We start from the raw sequence: 17,453 nt of genomic DNA, 5'->3' as shown, positions 1-17,453 counted from the left end.
TGTTCCTTACACTTTAATACTCCTTCAATGTTCATAGAAATGATTGTAATGCCTGACTTTATGAGGGTTTCAAAACTTTTGGAGCTCTTCATTATCTGATATATGCATTAACTACTAGTTCAGTTCTAATTATGGTATCGGGACATTTAAACCATTAGACAAAGTGTGTCTCCGATATATATTCTTTCTCCTAATATATACCTAATATATAATTTATACAAAAACTGGATACACAACACTGTGCTACTGTTTCCTTCCTTCCAGTCAGTTCTAACAGAAAACAGGAAAATCGTATTTATGACTTATCGGCTCGTTGTTAGAATATTGCCATGATATCTGAATTGTCTGAAACATCGTAATCCTACATGGTTCATATTAAAACTATGTGAAATGCTGTCGCTGGAGTTATTATCCTTATAGAGCCATCATCAGGAGAGATTGCTCTCATAGTCCATACACCAATGATCCTAAAAGATTTATCAATTCACTTTAAATACCTTCACCTCCAAATAAAAGGTTCGTTTGCAATACCAGTAAGAAAAAGGCCCAGGGCAGAAATAGGGGGAAGAGGAGATGGGCAGTGATGGGAAAAGATGAGATAGATAGAGAGAGGGGGAAGCAGGCAATGGAGACAAAGGAAGGAGGAGAAGATGGACAGAGTGAGGGGAGAAGGATTTAGGATATACATTCAACTCCTATAGATATTTAGCAATTGTGAGGCATTGCCAGCCTTGCTAGTAAATAATAAGAACAACAGACCCATTATCAATCCCTGTGATAGAAATATGGTAAAATATCTCCATCCTGAAGATGTCTGTTCATTGTGTAAACCCTCTGTGCTTCTTAATACGGGTCTCTATATGTTTTTAGTTAGACAGGATAAAAACAAGATATTAGCAACACCTCTGATAACTTAATACTGAGATTCTCTTCAAGAATAATTTGAACTACACAACCAGAAGCTTTTGGCAAACCACAGAAAAATATTAGTTAGAAATATTTTGTCATTTAAGTTTGTATAATCTGATTTATTAATTATAAATGGCATGTTCTGAGGAGAGGCCCATTTGAAATCCAAATTGACATTGACTAAGTATCTTATTTTGAGAGAGATATGTGGCAGCTCTTGTGTACATTAGCTATTCCAGTACATTCAAAGAGGCTGTTCCAAACTGTGAAATTTTTTCGTTTTTAATTTATTATAAATTTTCATATCCATGTATTGAGGAGATGAGGAGCAGAGTTTGAGTCTAAGAGCTAGCAGTATGAGTTTATCTATGTTCATTGTGTCATACACACACGTCAAAAAAGTTTTGCATCACTTCGGTTCCACGAGTTTTGGAACTTGTGCAGAAAATTGGAGTAGAGATCAACATAAACATCATTTCCGCCCTTTTTATTGCTCATGTAAACTACACTTTGCATGTTGTACCCCGTACAGCGAGAACTTCAGAGGTTCTAATACCAAGTAGCACGTCCTCTTACATTGACGCATACCTGTATTCGTCATGGCATACTATCCACAAGTTCATCAAGTCGTCCATGAAGACGAAAGCCTCGCCAATATGCTGCTGATATGGTTGAACAATCAGTCAGACGATGACATTCACATACCGTACAGCCGTTACAGCGTCTTCCACGTCCACTAATGACGTACGTCGGCCCCACATAATGCCACCCCAAAACAGCAGAGAACCTCCACCTTGCTGCACTCGCTGGACAGTGTGTCTAAGGCGTTCAGCCTGACCAGGTTGCCTCCACACATGTCTCTGATGATTGTCTGGTTGAAGGCATATGCGACACTCATTGGTGAAGAGAATGTGATGCCAACCCTGAGCAGTCCATTCGGCATGTTGTTGAGCCCATCTGTACCACGCTGTTGGTGTCGTGGTTGCAAAGATGGACATCGCCATGGGCGTTGGAAGTGAAGTTGCGCATCATGCAGCCTATTGCGCTCAGTTTGAGTCGCAACACGACGTCCTGTGGCTGCACGAAAAGCATTATTCAACATGATGGCGTTGCTTTCAGAGTTCCTCCGAGCCATGATCCATAGGTAGCGGTCATCCACTGCAGTAGTAGCCCTTGGGCGGCTTGAATGGGCATGTCATCGACAGTTCTGGTCTCTCTGTATCTCCTCCATGTCCGAACAACATTGCTCTGGGTCACTCTGAGATGTCTGGACACTTCCCTTGTTGAAAGTGCCTCCTGGCACAAAGTAACAATGCGGACGCGATGGAACCGCGATATTGACCATCTAGGCATGGTTGAACTACAAGCAACACGAGCTATGTACATCCTTCCTGGTGGAATGACAGGATCTGATTAATAGGTGCTGTTCATGTACGGCTGTTTACATCTTTGTGTGGGTTTAGTGACATCTCTGAACAGTCAAAGGGACTGTGCGTGACGCAATATCAACAGTCAACGTATATCTTCAGGAGTTCTGGGAACAGCATGTATACATATATACATGCTGATAATGGTTTTTATAAATAATTTTGGATTGATACTGACAAAGCCAAAAAGTTCACAAATGTAATTACATGGAACAGGTAAAATATTAGATCTCTGAATAAAGGTCAGCATGACCCTCTGGACTTAATATTACACATATTTTAATGGTAATTCTTTGTACTAATGATATTCTGTTTACACTATTCGCTTACCCTCAAAGGTTCAGGATAAGTTTCCTAGTGTTCAAGTCACTTACATAGGACAATATTCTCATTGCAAATGCAAGACTGTTTAGCTTTTTTGCTAAGTAGTTTATATAAGAAGATCAAGACAAATTTTGCTTTTCTAAAAATGTTCCCAGGCATTTGACAGATTCTGCCTCCCTGAGCTCAAGAATTTTATAGGTGATTTTTAAGTCACTTGATTGTGATCGTTTAGTTTTAAACTTTGTAAGTCATATTTTTTCATGTTTAGTTTTAATCCGTTTACATCAAACCAATGTTCTATGTTATTTAGGGATCAGTGATTCTTTTATGAATTTGCTCCATGGTCTCACTTTCAATGAGTACAGATGTGTCAACTGCAAAAAAACTGAGTGGGATGTTGTATTTAACGGTAAATCATTTCTAGAAAATATAAAAATGACTGGGCTTAAGATGGAACCTTGCGGGACACACAGAGAAATAATTTTCGATTGTGAGGAACAATTTCCTGTACCTGACGTTGCAACTACCCTTTGCTTTCTGTCTGTTAAATACGATGTCAACATTTTCAAAGCACTACTGTTTATTTCGTATCCTTACTAATTTATGTAACAATAGAGAGTAATTTATGCAATCAGAAGCCTTTATACAATCACAAAAAAATCGTGTGATTTTTGGAATTTATCCAGAGATAAGCAAATTTTCTCAACTAATTTGTTGATGGCGCCTATTTTACTCTCCTATAATTGAATGTGATTGATACGTCATGGTATGGGAAAACTTAACCAAAATGTAAGGTAAGCAGAGCTCAAAGGCTCCAGTGAGTGAAAGCGTAGACCCAAATGAGGTTACAGTTTCAAACACAATTTAATTTTATTAAACATTAAAAAACACTTGTTCATTGGTATATATATATATATATATATATATCACAAAACACAATAAAATTTATTAAACTTCAGGTCTGAAGGACTGCTGAACATTCGCAACCGTAATGTCAGCATGACAACCTTAAGATTCCACATAAGAAGATAATCACGGTCTGAAGGACCCAACATTTTTCATTAATTATTGACCAATACAATAAGTTACTGAAAGGAATGAGTTAAATCATTCGGCCAGAAGGGCCAATCAAATATAACCACAAATGCTGTTTTGATAATGCTGCAAGAATGCAAAACCAACAGTTTATTTACTTTGTCCAAAAGAGCAGTAAAGACCAAAAGACAAATTCATATACCAAAGGTCTTTTTTAATGAAACAAGCTAACAAGATAAAATTAATAACCAAAAATGGGTAGTGATGTCGCCACTGGGCCTGAAGGGCCTGAATATCAGTAGTAATAAATATTTGAGAATGGTTGAATTTAGTGAGTTAGCACTTAAAACCAGCCCGTGCCCCTAGCACTAGGAAAAATTTACAATCAGTTGAGCTAGGACTGCCTGCTTTAGCAATATGGCACAGACCTGCAGAACAACTATAAACTTCACCAACTTGGCGAATCGTCCACATAGGGCATGACAGCAACTCTCTATAACACATAAAATAAAAATTACTAAACATTGAAACACATGGTTCAAAATATAAGGCCTATCTAGGTTGGGACTGTTAATGATGCCCACTGGCCTTCGTAAATCTTTGACTTAGTAAATGTGACAGCCAGTACTAAATAATAATATCACTCAACAAATTGTAAAATACAAGATCGTTATTGCACTTGGATCAGAAAAAAATTTCAACCACAGATAACATTTTAGGTTCAGTTATTAAGGCACAGAGAGTTAAAACTCCTTTCTAGTGATAGTTACACTTGACAGTATAACAGCAGATCATTGAATCGGGATTTTGTGCACGCCTGAGCATACTAAAGTTGCTAAACACCATGGCACATGACCTTAGAGCAAACACACCCGACGACACGGACAGAGATTGAGTGAGACACATCAAGTCAAGAAATTCTCACCATTAGTCCAGAAGGCAGACAAGCATTCGGCGACAGGTTGCAACCAGCACCAACTCGAGTTATGTCAATCGCCCCAGTTCCGCCACAGCAACGCGAACACGCCATGCCAACAGTTGCCATGCCGAGCTTCCTTATCACACAGCCCGTCCAGAACGACTGCCGCCGTCCAGAGTACACACGCTCGTGGCAATCACGTGCATTCGCAGGAAGTTATACCACCTTTCCCGCAACATTGCGCTGCCACACAACCGGAAATTCAACTCCCCATCTCATTCCGGCAGCAGCACTCGATACTCTCGTCGTCAGCAGGTCTCTCCCCAGAAAGCAGCGCCCTACGAAATTTAAAAGCAAACGGACCAATCACGGCAGAGCAAAGCCAAAGCTCCACACCTAGGTAAAGATGAAGATGATACGGTTCAGTGATAATATTAGATTTTGCTATGAAATTTGCGATCTGGTTTGCACCAACTATTTCGAATACTTTTGAAAGTACTGGAAGAAGACCTACTGGTTGGTAGTTTCCTACATCTTCTTTTGAGCCTTACTCAAGTAGAGGCTTTACTATTGCGTATTTTAGTGATGTTCCCTCCCCCCTCGTGACCCATGGTCCTTGCTGTTGGTGGGGAGGCCTGCATGCCTGAGCGATATACAGATAGCCATACCATACGTGCAACCACAACACACAACAGAGGGGTATCTGTTGAGAGGCCAGACAAACTTGTGAATCCTGAAGAGGGGCAGCAGCCTTTTCAGTAATTGCAGGGGCAACAGTCTGGATGATTGACTGATCTGGCCTTGTAATACTAAGCAAAATGGCCTTGCTGTGCTGGCATCCTCTTGGGTAAAATATTCCGGAGGTAAAATAGTCCCCCGTTTGGATCTCGGGTGGGGACTATTCAGGAGGACGTTGTTATCAGAAGAAAGAAAACTGGCGTTCTCTGGGTTGGAGCATGGAATGTCAGATCCCTTAATCGGACATGTAGGTTAGAAAATTTAAAAAGGGGAATGGATAGGTTAAAGTTAGATATAGTGGGAATTAGTGAAGTTCAGAGGCAGGAGGAACAAGACTTCTGGTCAGGTGAATACAGGATTATAAACACAAAATCAAATAGGGGTAATGGAGAAGTAGGTTTAATAATGAAAAGGAAAGTAGGAATGCGGGTAAGCTACTACAAACAGTATAGTGATTGCATCATTGTGGGCAAGATAGATATGAAGCCCACACTTACCACAGTAGTACAAGTTTATATGCCAACTAGCTCCACAGATGGCGTAGAGACTGATAAAATGTTTGATGAGATAAAAGAAATTATTTAGATAGTAAAGGTACACGAAAATTTAACAGTCATGGGTGACTGGAATTCGATAGTAGGAAAAGGGAGAGAAGGAAATGTAGTAGGTGAATATGGATTGGGGGGAAGAAATGAAAGAGGAAGCCGCCTGGTACTATTTTGCACAGAGCATAACTTAATCATAGCTAACGCTATGGTTGGCCCGCCAGACGGCGCTGTCATAGGTCAAACGGATATAAACTGCGTTTTTTAAATAGGAACCCCATTTTTTTATTACATATTCGTGTAGCACGTAAAGAAATATGAATGTTTTAGTTGGACCACTTTTTTCACTTTGTGATATGTGGCGCTATAATAGTCACAAACATATGGCTCACAATTTTAGACGAACAGTTGGTAACAGGTAGGTTTTTTAAATTAAAATACAGAACGTAGGTACGTTTGAACATTTTATTTCGGTTGTTCCAATGTGATACATGGACCTTTGTGAACTTACCATTTCTGAGAACACATGCTGTTACAGCGTGATTATCTCAAATACCACATTAATGCAATAAATGCTCAAAATGATGTTCGTCAACTTCAGTGCATTTAGCAATACGTGTAACGACATTCTTCTCAACAGCGAGTAGTTCGCCTTCCATAATGTTCGCACATGCATTCACAATGTGCTGATGCATGTTGTCAGGTGTTGTCGGTGGATCACGATAGCAAATATCCTTCAACTTTCGCCACAGAAAGAACTCCGGGGACGTCAGATCCGGTGAACGCACGGGCAATGGTATGGTGCTTCGACGACCAATCCACCTGTCATGAAATATGCTATTCAATACCGCTTCAACCGCACGTGAGTTATGTGCCGGACATCCATCATGTTTGAAGTACATCGCCCTTCTGTCATGCAGTGAAACATATTGTAGTAAAATCGGTAGAACATTATGTAGGAAATCAGCATACATTGCACCATTTAGATTGACATCGGTAAAATGGGGGCCAATTACCCTTCCTCACACAATGCTGCACCACACATTAACCCACAAACGTCGCTGATGTTCCACTTGTCGCAGCCATCGTGGATTTTCCGTTGCCCAATGGTGCATATTATGCCGGTTTACGTTACCGCTGTTGGTGGATGACACTTCGTCGTTAAATAGAATGCGTGCAAAAAATCTGTCATCGTCCCGTAATTTCTCTTGTGCCCAGTGGCAGAACTGTGCACGACGTTTAAAGTCGTCACCATGCAATTCCTAGTGCATAGAAATATGCTACGGGTGCAATCGATGTTGCTATAGCATTCTCAACACCGACATTTTTGAGATTCCCGATTATCGCGCAATTTGTCTGCTACTGACGTGCGGATTAGCCGCGACAGCAGCTAAAACACCAACATGGGCATCATCATTTGTTGCAGGTCAAGGTTGACGTTTCACCTGTGGATGAACACTTTCTGTTTCCTTAAATAACGTAACTATCCGACGAACGGTCCGGACACTCGGATGATGTCGTCGAGGATACCGAGCAGCATACATAGCACGCGTCTGTTGGGGATTTTGATCACAATAGCCATACATCATCAAGATATCGACATTTCCGCAATTGGTAAATGGTCCATCTTAACACGGGTAATGTATCACGAAGCAAATACCATCCGCACTGGCGGAATGTTACGCGATACCAAGTATTTATACGTTTGTGACCATTACAGCGCCAGCTATCACAAGGCGACAAAAGTGGTCCAACTAAGACATTCATATTTCTTTACGTACTACACGAATATGTAATAAAAGTGGGGGTTCCTATTTTTAAAAAAACGCAGTTGATATCCGTTTGACCAATGGCAGCGCCATCTAGTGGGCCGACCGTAGCGTCATCAAGCTAGACGAGTTTCGTTCTTTGTAGTTTTTTCGTTTGATGCTTATTTAGTGAGATATTTGGCCCCTTTATAATGGTAAGACAGAGATTCAGGAACCTGGTTTTAAATTGTAATACATTTCCCGTGGCAGATGTGGATTCTGACCACAATTTATTGGTTATGAACTGTAGATTAAACTGAAAAAACCGCAAAAAGGTGAGAATTTGAGGAGATAGGACCTGGATAAACTGAAAGAACCAGGGGTTCTAGTGAGCTTCAGGGAAAGCATTAGGGAACGATTGAAAAGAATGGGTAGCTTTGAGAGGCGAAATAGTGAAAACAGCAGAGTATCAAGTTGGTAAAAAGACCAGTTCTAATAGAAATCCTTGGGTAACAGAAGAGATATTGAATTTAATTGATGAAAGGAGAAAAATGCAGTAAAGGAAACAGGCAAAAAGGAATACAAACGTCTCAAAAATGAGATCGACAGGAAGTGCAAAATGGCTAAGCAGGCATGGCTAGAGGACAAATGTAAGGATGTAGAAGTTTATCTCACTAGAGGTAACATAGATACTGTCTACAGGAAAATTAAAGAGACTGTTGGAAAAAAAAGAGAACCACTTGCACAAATATCAAGAGCTCAGATGGAAACCCAGTTCGAAGCAACGAAGGGACAGCAGAAAGATGGAAGGACTATACAGAGGTTCTATACAAGGGCGATGTTCTTGAGGACAGTATTGTAGAAATGAAAGAGAATGTAGATGAAGATGAAATAGGAAATATGATACTGCGTGAAGAGTTTGACAGAGCACTGAAAGACCTAAGTCAAAATAAGGCCCCGGAAATAGACAACATTCCATTAGAACTACTGACAGCCTATGGAGAGCCAGGCCTAACAAAACTCTACTATCTAGTGAGCAAGATGTATGAGACAGGCGAAATACCCTCAGACTTCAAGAAGAATATAATAATTACGATCCCAAAGAAAGCAGGTGTTGACAGATGTGAAAATTACCGAACTATCAGTTTAATAAGTCACTGCTGCAAAATACTAACGCGAATTCTTTACAGACGAATGGAAAAACTGATAGAAGGCGACCTTGGAGAAGATCAGTTTGGATTCCGTAGAAATGTTGGAACACGTGATGCAAAACTGACCCTACAACTTATCTTAGAAAATAAATTAAGGAAAGGTAAACCTACGTTTCTAGCATTTGTAGACTTAGAGAAAGCTTTTGACAATGTTGACTGGAATACTCTCTATCAAATTCTAAAGGTGGCAGGGGTAAAATTCAGAGAGCGAAAGGCTATTTACAATTCGTACAGAAAGCAGATGGCTGTTATAAGAGTCAAGGGACATTAAAGAGAAGCAGTGGTTGGGAAGGGAGTGAGACAGGGTTGTTGATTCTGTATATTGAGCAAGCAGTAAAGGAAACAAAAGAAAAATTCGGAGCTGGAATTAAAATCCATTGAGAAGAAATAAAAACTTAAAGTAGTAAATGAGTTTTGCTGTTTGGGGAGCAAAATAACTGATGATGGTTGAAGTAGAGAGGATATAAAATGTAGACTGTCAATGACAAGGGAAGCATTTCTGAAGAAGAGAAATTTGTTAACATCGAGTATAGATTTAAGTGTCAGGAAGTCGTTTCTGAAAGTATTTATATGGAGTGTAGCCATGTATGGAAGTGAAACATGGACGATAAATAGTTTAGACAAGAAGAGAATAGAAGCTTTCGAAATGTGGTGCTACAGAAGAATGCTGAAGATTAAATTGGTAGATCACAAAACTAATGAGGAGCTGTTCAACAAAATTGGAGAGAAATTTGTGGCACAACTTGACTAGAAGAAGGGATCGGTTGGTAGGGCATATTCTGAAGCATCAGGGATCATGGGATCACCAGTTTAGTATTGGAGGGCAGTGTGGATGGTAAAAATCGTAGAATGAATACACTAAACAGATTCAGAAGGATATAGGTTGCAGTAGGTACTGGGAGACGAAGAAGCTTGCGCAGGATAGAGTAGCATGGAGAGCTGCATCAAACTAGTCTCTGGACTGAAGACCACAATGACAACAACAGTGTATCTTGTTCAAATGACTGGTTTATTGTTTCAGATAGGGGTCCTGGTATTATGTTTTAATTACACTAGTGCATATTTCAGTTCATCGATACGAAATTTTATTCTTAAGGGAGAGTACAATACTGATTGAAACCATGCTGCCATTGATTCATTTATGTGGTTCATAATACATTTTTGTGTGACTTTTCTTTTGCTGCCTTTAGCATCCTTCTAAATACAGTTTTATATCTTTTTACGTCGTTTACAAAAATCTAAATCTGTATTGCTCTTTAGTTCATTATGTGAGTGTCTTTTTCTGGCACTTGACACTTTTATACCAGCAGTTATCCATCCCACTCTACTTGTGATTTTTATTGCAGACTGTGGGGGATAACATTTCGTCAAAAAAATTCAAAAAACTTCTCGAGAAATGCGTTATAATTTTTAGAACTTGTAATACAATGATCCACCGGCCAATTTACTTCTTTAAGCCTACAGTAAAATAGGTTCATATTTTCCTTGTTGATACATCATTTGTTGCACATTTTTCTAATGTCTGGTCCATTTATTTTTCGTAGCTCCAAAACCAGTTTCGAATGATCGGAAGTACCTTAATCAACGCATAATCGTTACAGGGTGAGGCGGAACAGTGGTTAACACACTGGACTCTAATTTGGGAGGACGGCGGTTCAAACTCGCGTGTGGCCATCCTGATTTAGATTTTCCGTAATTTCCCTAAACCGCGCCAGGTAAATGCCAGAATGGGTCCTTGGAAAGGGTACGGCCGATTTCCTTTCCTCTCCTTCCCTGATCCGATGGGACCGATAACCTCGCATTTTGTCTCTCCCCCCAAACCATAATTTGGGAGGACGGCGGTTCAAACTCGCGTGTGGCCATCCTGATTTAGATTTTCCGTAATTTCCCTAAACCGCGCCAGGTAAATGCCAGAATGGGTCCTTGGAAAGGGTACGGCCGATTTCCTTTCCTCTCCTTCCCTGATCCGATGGGACCGATAACCTCGCATTTTGTCTCTCCCCCCAAACCAATCAACAAACCAGCAGAATCGTTTCGGATCATCAAATGAATAATGTGATTATTAACTACTTTGATTACTATTATATATTGTTTGGCTGTTTTCTTTAACCAAGTAGTCCTCGCATTTCTTACCTGAGCTCCAAGTTTCGTATTGTTTATTGCTGAGGTAGATTTAATTCTATTATCTGAATTATTAACTTCAGACTGATTTGTCTTTTTAATAATGGTGATAATTAAGCGCACGCATTAGGATATACTAAGAAATTGTCCCGATATAGCCTGTATGGCTCATGCATGGTACATAATTTATTTTATTATATTGTTTCTTTCGAATTGTTTCATTTAATTAGTTGTTAATAGGCGATAATGCATTTTTCTCCAGAAAATTAAAGTTCCTGTTTGTCAATAATTATTGCAGGAGGAATGTAGAATCGAACTGAAGCCTTATAACAAAGATTTAATAACCACAGCACGAACTGTTGTTTACTTACAGCATTAAAAAACAATCGTCTATCGTCTATAATATACTGGAACGCTGTGCATCAGACGTCACGATGTTTCGACTTGTGGATAGTCATATGTTAGTGACGACTGGAAGGGCTTCCGCATCCGTAACTGTGATAATATGTAAAATGGACGGCACTGTGAGAGGAAAGGTGACAGTTTCTAATATTCACAAAATGTGAAGATAGAAGTAAGCATAATAATTATGTGTAATATGAGTTGATGATTCGTATGTAGCAGTTTATTTGTCTGTATCGTGTAAAATCGATTAACTTACTAGAAATTATCAATGTTTATGATTCTTAGCTTCTGTTTACATTTGATGTTTCTCAGTTTCAGTGAAGATAACAGGTAGTTGTAACCATGGGACTGAGCTACCCGCTAAACAACCTGAAAGGGTTCGCATCTAGTCGACCGCCGTTAGTGGTTTTCACGTTGTGTGTGACAGCATTTGCATTGACCACTCTTTCGTTAGCATACTTCATCAAGAACTCTGACTCTGTACCAAATCCTGATGCCGCAATAGTAAGTAAATATTTATACATTAATATTGTTGCTTGTCGAAAGACGTATATTGCTGTGAAACGAACATTTCATAGAGTATGTCTTGGGTACTGGTAGCCCTAGACAGTGGATGCTATTGATTTACAAGACGTCGATATACTGGCGACGGAAGTCGCACTGAAACAATATGTTCCAGAATCCGATTTGTTGGCGTTAGTGCTCGAAATTTTCCTTCGTGTTGTTGCCATATTTTAATGAGTGGTCGAATCCAGAGGGTGAAAATTTTGTTGTGACGTGCTTCCATGTTTTATTGGCCATTTAATAAAATTTTAATTTTTAGAAATATTTTGCCAGTGCTTTGATGATCCATCCAATTTAAGATTTCTCACTAAGGTAATAGAATATCTGGTCGAGTCACTGAAATTGTCCTTCAGTTTATTTCTTTCAAAGATTAATATAGCTTAATCTGGAGTTCGCACCTAAGAAAATAAAGCAGTGATGCTTTTAGTACATGTGTGTAAGACTTTTAAATGTTGATTCAATTTGTAATTTAGATTAAAATTATTTAGTATTTTTATAATAAGTCAATCACTGTCTTTTTAAAATGAATGTTGTATGTTCCAAAAAACTAAAGCCTTTGTTTATAGCCTACTTGTTTTGCCCGGGATTGCCTTCTTAGCCCGTGCTAGTCTGCTTTTTATGTCCCTTCTGCTACAGTCATCATATGTTGCAGAACGTCATAGGTAGCAGAATTCGGTCACTTTGTCTAATTGTGGTCACCAGTTTTGATAACTTCAAAATAAAAAATCTTATTTCTGCTACTCTTCATTACGTGTGTCTTTCTTGCCAGTCTGTAGTCTGTACTCGTTTGACTGTTCATTCCAGTCAATGGTTCTGTAATTCTTTTCACTTTAACTGATGATAGCAATGTCATTAGTGAATCTTATTGATATGCTTTCACCCAAATTATAATCCCACTGCTGAATCCTTTTTATTTCTGCCATTGTTTCTTTGATACATAGATTGTATACTAGTAGATCATCAAATTCTTTAAAAAGTCTTGATTTTTCTGTCTTGGTTCCATTATCAAATGCATCATCAGAACTACATCTCAGGTGCATTTACCTTTACTGAAGTCAAACTGTTCATAATCTAACAACTCCTCAATTTCAGTCGATCCAGTCTTCTATATATTTTTCTTGTCAACAACTTGGATGTAGCCTATGAGATATTAAGCTGACTGTGCAGTAGTTGTGCCACTTATCTGTCCTTGCTATCTTTGAGGATATTCTGAATGATACTTTCCTGGAAATGTGATGGTATGTCTCCAGTCAAATATACTTGTGTACAACAATGGTAGTCATCCTGGTCCCTACTGCTCACTAATGGGTGTTCTAGCTTTTATGGTGTGCAGCAGGTGGTACAGGTTTTAAAAGTATTTTAATTAGGTTTTTCATAAAATTTTGACAAAGTATTTTGTAGGTAATTATTACTGTATGCTTTGCTGTAACTCTGCTTTATAAATTTTATAAAGTGATGTTACTGCCCTACTTTATAAATCCCCATTGCTGTGGAACCAGTGCACAATTAGAAAATTTTATTACTAAGAGAGGTACAAAAGTGGGCAATAGGTAAAGGTATACACCAACGAACTGTTTTTTGAATCCCACTTTCCCTAGTGATCACAGTAATTCTGAAGTTATGGTGTGCATGTCTTCTGCCTTACATGGTCGGAAGTCGTCCAAATCTTTATTTAATTCTGACACCGAATTGGATCCCGTCTTCCTTATTGACTCTTATTTCCTTTTCTCTTATGCCATAGGACAAGTCCTACCCATCGTAAAGGCCTTTAGTGTACTCTTTCCACCTATCTGCTCACTCCTCTGCATTTAACTGTGGAATTTTCATGCTCTTGATGTTGGTGTCATTGTTTTCTAATTTCACTGAAGGTTGTTTTGCATTTTCAGTGTGCTAAAAGTCATTCAAACAAAAATTTCTTTTTAGATTTCTTCACATTTTGCCTGAAACCATTTTGCATTGGCTTTACTACACTTCCTATTTACATATTTCATTACAAAGTGACTTATATTGATGTACTTTTCCTGAAAAGTTTTTCACTTTCTTTCATAGATCAATGGAAATATTTCTTTTGTTACAAAAGGTTTTTCCGCAGGTGTTTCCCTTGTACTTATGTTTATCTGTCCATCATATGTGATTGCAATTTTTATAGCTAGCCATTCCTCTTCAATTGAATTGGCTACTGTCGTATTCATTATCATAAAACCTACAGCCGTAGAGAATATTAAACACATCTTATCATTTCTCAGTATTTCGTTATTCCACTCCTTTCCCATCTGAATCTTCTGGATGACTCTCCTGAACTTAAACCTGCTGTTCATAATTACTAAATTGTGATCCAGGTCTGTATCTGCTTGTGGATGTGCCTTACAATCCAGCATCCGATTTTGGAATCTCTGTCTGACACTGGTATAATCCAGCTGCAATCTTCCCATGTGTCTGGGACTTCAAAGTATACCTCCTCTTACTGTGATTTTTGAACAGTGTCTTTGCTATGGCTAACAAATATTTTGCAGAACTCAGTTAGTCTCTCTCCTCTCTCATTCCTGCTACCAAGCCCATAGTCTCCCGTACCTCCATTTCCTTGACTTGCTGCTGCACTCCAATCCCCCATGATATTAAATTGTCATCTCTCTTTCCCTACTTAATTACCCATTCAGTATCCTCATATGCTTTTATCTCTTCACCTTCTGCTTGTGATGTTGACATTTATACCAGATTTAGTGCTGTTTGCATTGGTTTGCTGTCAGTTCTGAATGGAACAACCCTATCACTGAACTATTCACGGGTCGACAGAAGCGTCCGATCCCACGCGTCGGCTTTGACCCATGACGTAAGAGTGTTGTCGTGTGTGACGTCATGACGGCGCGGAGTTTGGTTTGAGTGTGGCTGTCTCCAGTTCTGTTTTATCTTATTTTGTTTACTTTTCTGATCTGTGCGTTCTATCTCATGAGATTTTTTTTTTAATTTAAAAACGCTTATTACTTATTTTAATTATCTGTTTTCTCCAATTTCTGTTTTAGTTTATTATATTTATCTTTATGATCTGTTTGTTCTATCCCGTGATTTTTTTTTTTTTTTTTTTTTTTTTTTTTAAAGACAAAAAACACTAATCAGCTACTGAAGCATCTTTATCTTCTATGGGTTGCAGGGGTTACGACCCCTGGGAAGGTGGGTGGGTATTCATGCATGGCTGTCTTCACTTACACGTTGTAGCTACGCAAGGCGTCTAAATTTGTTTATATTTAGTTTGCCCCCCCCCCCCCCCCCCAAACACCCCATTTCCCGCACTTGTCCCGTTAGTGTCATTTTAGGCTTCTTGTGGAAAGTGTGTGTGTTTGTTTTTGTTTCCGCCATATTTGTGATGTCATGGGTCAAAGCAGACGGGCGGGATCGGACGCTTCCGTATTTCCCTATTCACAGTAACTCACTCTCTACCCTACCTTCATATTCATAATGAATCCTGCTCCGGGTATACTATTTTCTTCTGCTGTTTATACTACCCATATTCATCTGAGCATCCATTTCTCTTTTCAGATTTCCTAGTTTCCATGCTACAATGAAAAGTCTGATATTCCACACTCTTACTCCTAGAATGTTAAATTTTTGTCTATTAAACTATGGAAAGTCTAGCATGGAATAACAACAATATTATGAATAGATTGCGACTCACCATATAGAGAAGGTTTTGAGTTACAGACACACAATAAAAAGACTGTTACATATTTTAGCTGTTGCCCAAAGGGCCGTCTTCTGATGTAGTGTGCACCACCACCCCCTTCACCATTCCACGCCTCCCCTCCCCTCCCCCCCCCCCCCCCCCCACACACACACACACAAATAAGACCACTGTCCCTGGCTGCTGTGGCCAGATAAAGTGATTAGTGTGTTTGACTTATGCTAGTGTGAATGTGTATATCTTTTCTACTTCAGGAGATGGACTTTTGGGTGAAAGCTAAAATGTGTAGCAGTTTGTGTCTGTCTGCGACTCAACATCTCCTCTGTGTAGTGAGTAGCAATCTATCATTGTCATAATATTTTTGTTATTATTCAGTCATCGTGTTGTGGTTATCTCGCACTGGGCAATCCGTCCCTCCTGGAGACCTGGATGGAGGACTAGGCAGGAATGTTTTGTCAATGGAGATACTATCATGACACTTTTTCAGTTACAGGCCACATGCCATACAAATTGTGATGCTGTGGTTCCCATTGGCTTGTGCGTCCTTATGCCATTAATCATTACTGATTAGTCCACCTTGCTGAATGTCTTCAGCTGCTATTGCTGATGGATTTTATTCAGAATTTAAACAGTGGTTGGGTTCAAACGTGAGGCCCAGAATGTTTTGATTTCTAGTCAGACATTACTGCCAGACCACTACCCATTAGCAGTGCTATTATATAATTGCAAATGACTCACCAGTATTTATGAGGGGTGTTTGAAAAGCCCGTGCAAAAATAAAAACTACTTAAATGATTGGGGTAAACCCTTTTTATTTTTCGACAGTCTCCTTTTAGACTTATTCACTTCATCCAATTCTGTTCTAATTTGTTGATCCCTTCTGAATAATAGGAATTGTCCAAGTCTGTAAAATAGCTATTAGTTGCTGCAATCACCTCCTTGTTTGAATAAAATCTTTGTCCCGCCAGCCATTTTTTCAAATTTGGGAACAAATAGTAGTCTGAGGGAGTCAAGTCTGGAGAATAGGGAGGATGTGAATTGAGTTGGAATCCTATTTCCATTAATTATGCGACATTGAGAATAGACATGCGGTTTGTGAAAGGATAAAAATGAGTGAAACTTTTCCATGACTGTGTACACTGAGCTGCAGTGTGAAAATTTTATTCTGGATAAAAATGAGTGTAGTGTTTCTCAGTCCCGAAGTTGAGAGGGCAAGTTTTGCACAGTATGTGGTCAAAAATAGTACGATGGTAAGCACTGTGACAGATTTGGTTTAGATATGATAGGACAAAGTGAGAATTGAACATGGAGTAAGTGGAAGCGAAATGAGAAGTAACATAAAAGTGCAATTGAGGATTAGGGGTAACAGAAAAGGAGATAGGAGGAAAACATGAATGTTTCTGAGGGCGAACATTTGAAGTTAAAAAAGTAAGCTTTAATAGAGTATAATGTTGAGTAAATAGTGATATTACCAAAAGATGTCAGATCGTGAGGATGTGTTGGAGGACAAGTTCCCATCTCTGGACCAAGCAGTATAGCAGTTAGCAGACTGCACTCACATTAGGGAGAATAACTGTTTAAATCCATGTCTAGCCATCCTGATATAGGTTTTCCACAATTTCCTTAAATCTCTTCAGGCAAATGCTGGGATGGTTGCTTGGACAGGGCATGGCTAACTTGCTTCCCCACCTTTCCCTAATCTGATGTGGCCAATGACCACGCTGTTTGATCCCTTACCCCAAATCAAGCAATCCTATCTTTGGAGATCAGTGGAACTAGTGCTGGCTTGGAGGGCAGGCACACAGCAAGCAGTTATATACTTCAAGTCATG

At 39.2% G+C, this 17,453-nt stretch overlaps 1 protein-coding gene across 1 annotated transcript in view; it reads left to right on the top strand.

Annotated features, from left to right (window-relative positions):
- Positions 1-11,393: 11,393 nt before the first annotated feature.
- The window catches only part of LOC126100787 (transmembrane protein 248-like), a 49,721-nt gene continuing 43,661 nt past the window's right edge, over positions 11,394-17,453 (top strand). Inside the window, exons 1-2 of the mRNA XM_049911409.1 lie at positions 11,394-11,551; positions 11,695-11,886. Of these exons, the coding sequence (XP_049767366.1) occupies positions 11,725-11,886 (162 nt within the window). The 5' untranslated portion in view covers positions 11,394-11,551; positions 11,695-11,724. The remainder of the gene's footprint in view (positions 11,552-11,694; positions 11,887-17,453) is intronic.

Source organism: Schistocerca cancellata, chromosome 9 (assembly GCF_023864275.1).
Source record: "Schistocerca cancellata isolate TAMUIC-IGC-003103 chromosome 9, iqSchCanc2.1, whole genome shotgun sequence".
In the NCBI taxonomy this organism is placed as follows: Eukaryota; Metazoa; Arthropoda; class Insecta; order Orthoptera; family Acrididae; genus Schistocerca; species Schistocerca cancellata.
Note: the sequence above shows the minus strand (reverse complement) of the source record. Positions and strands in the feature narration are given on the sequence as shown.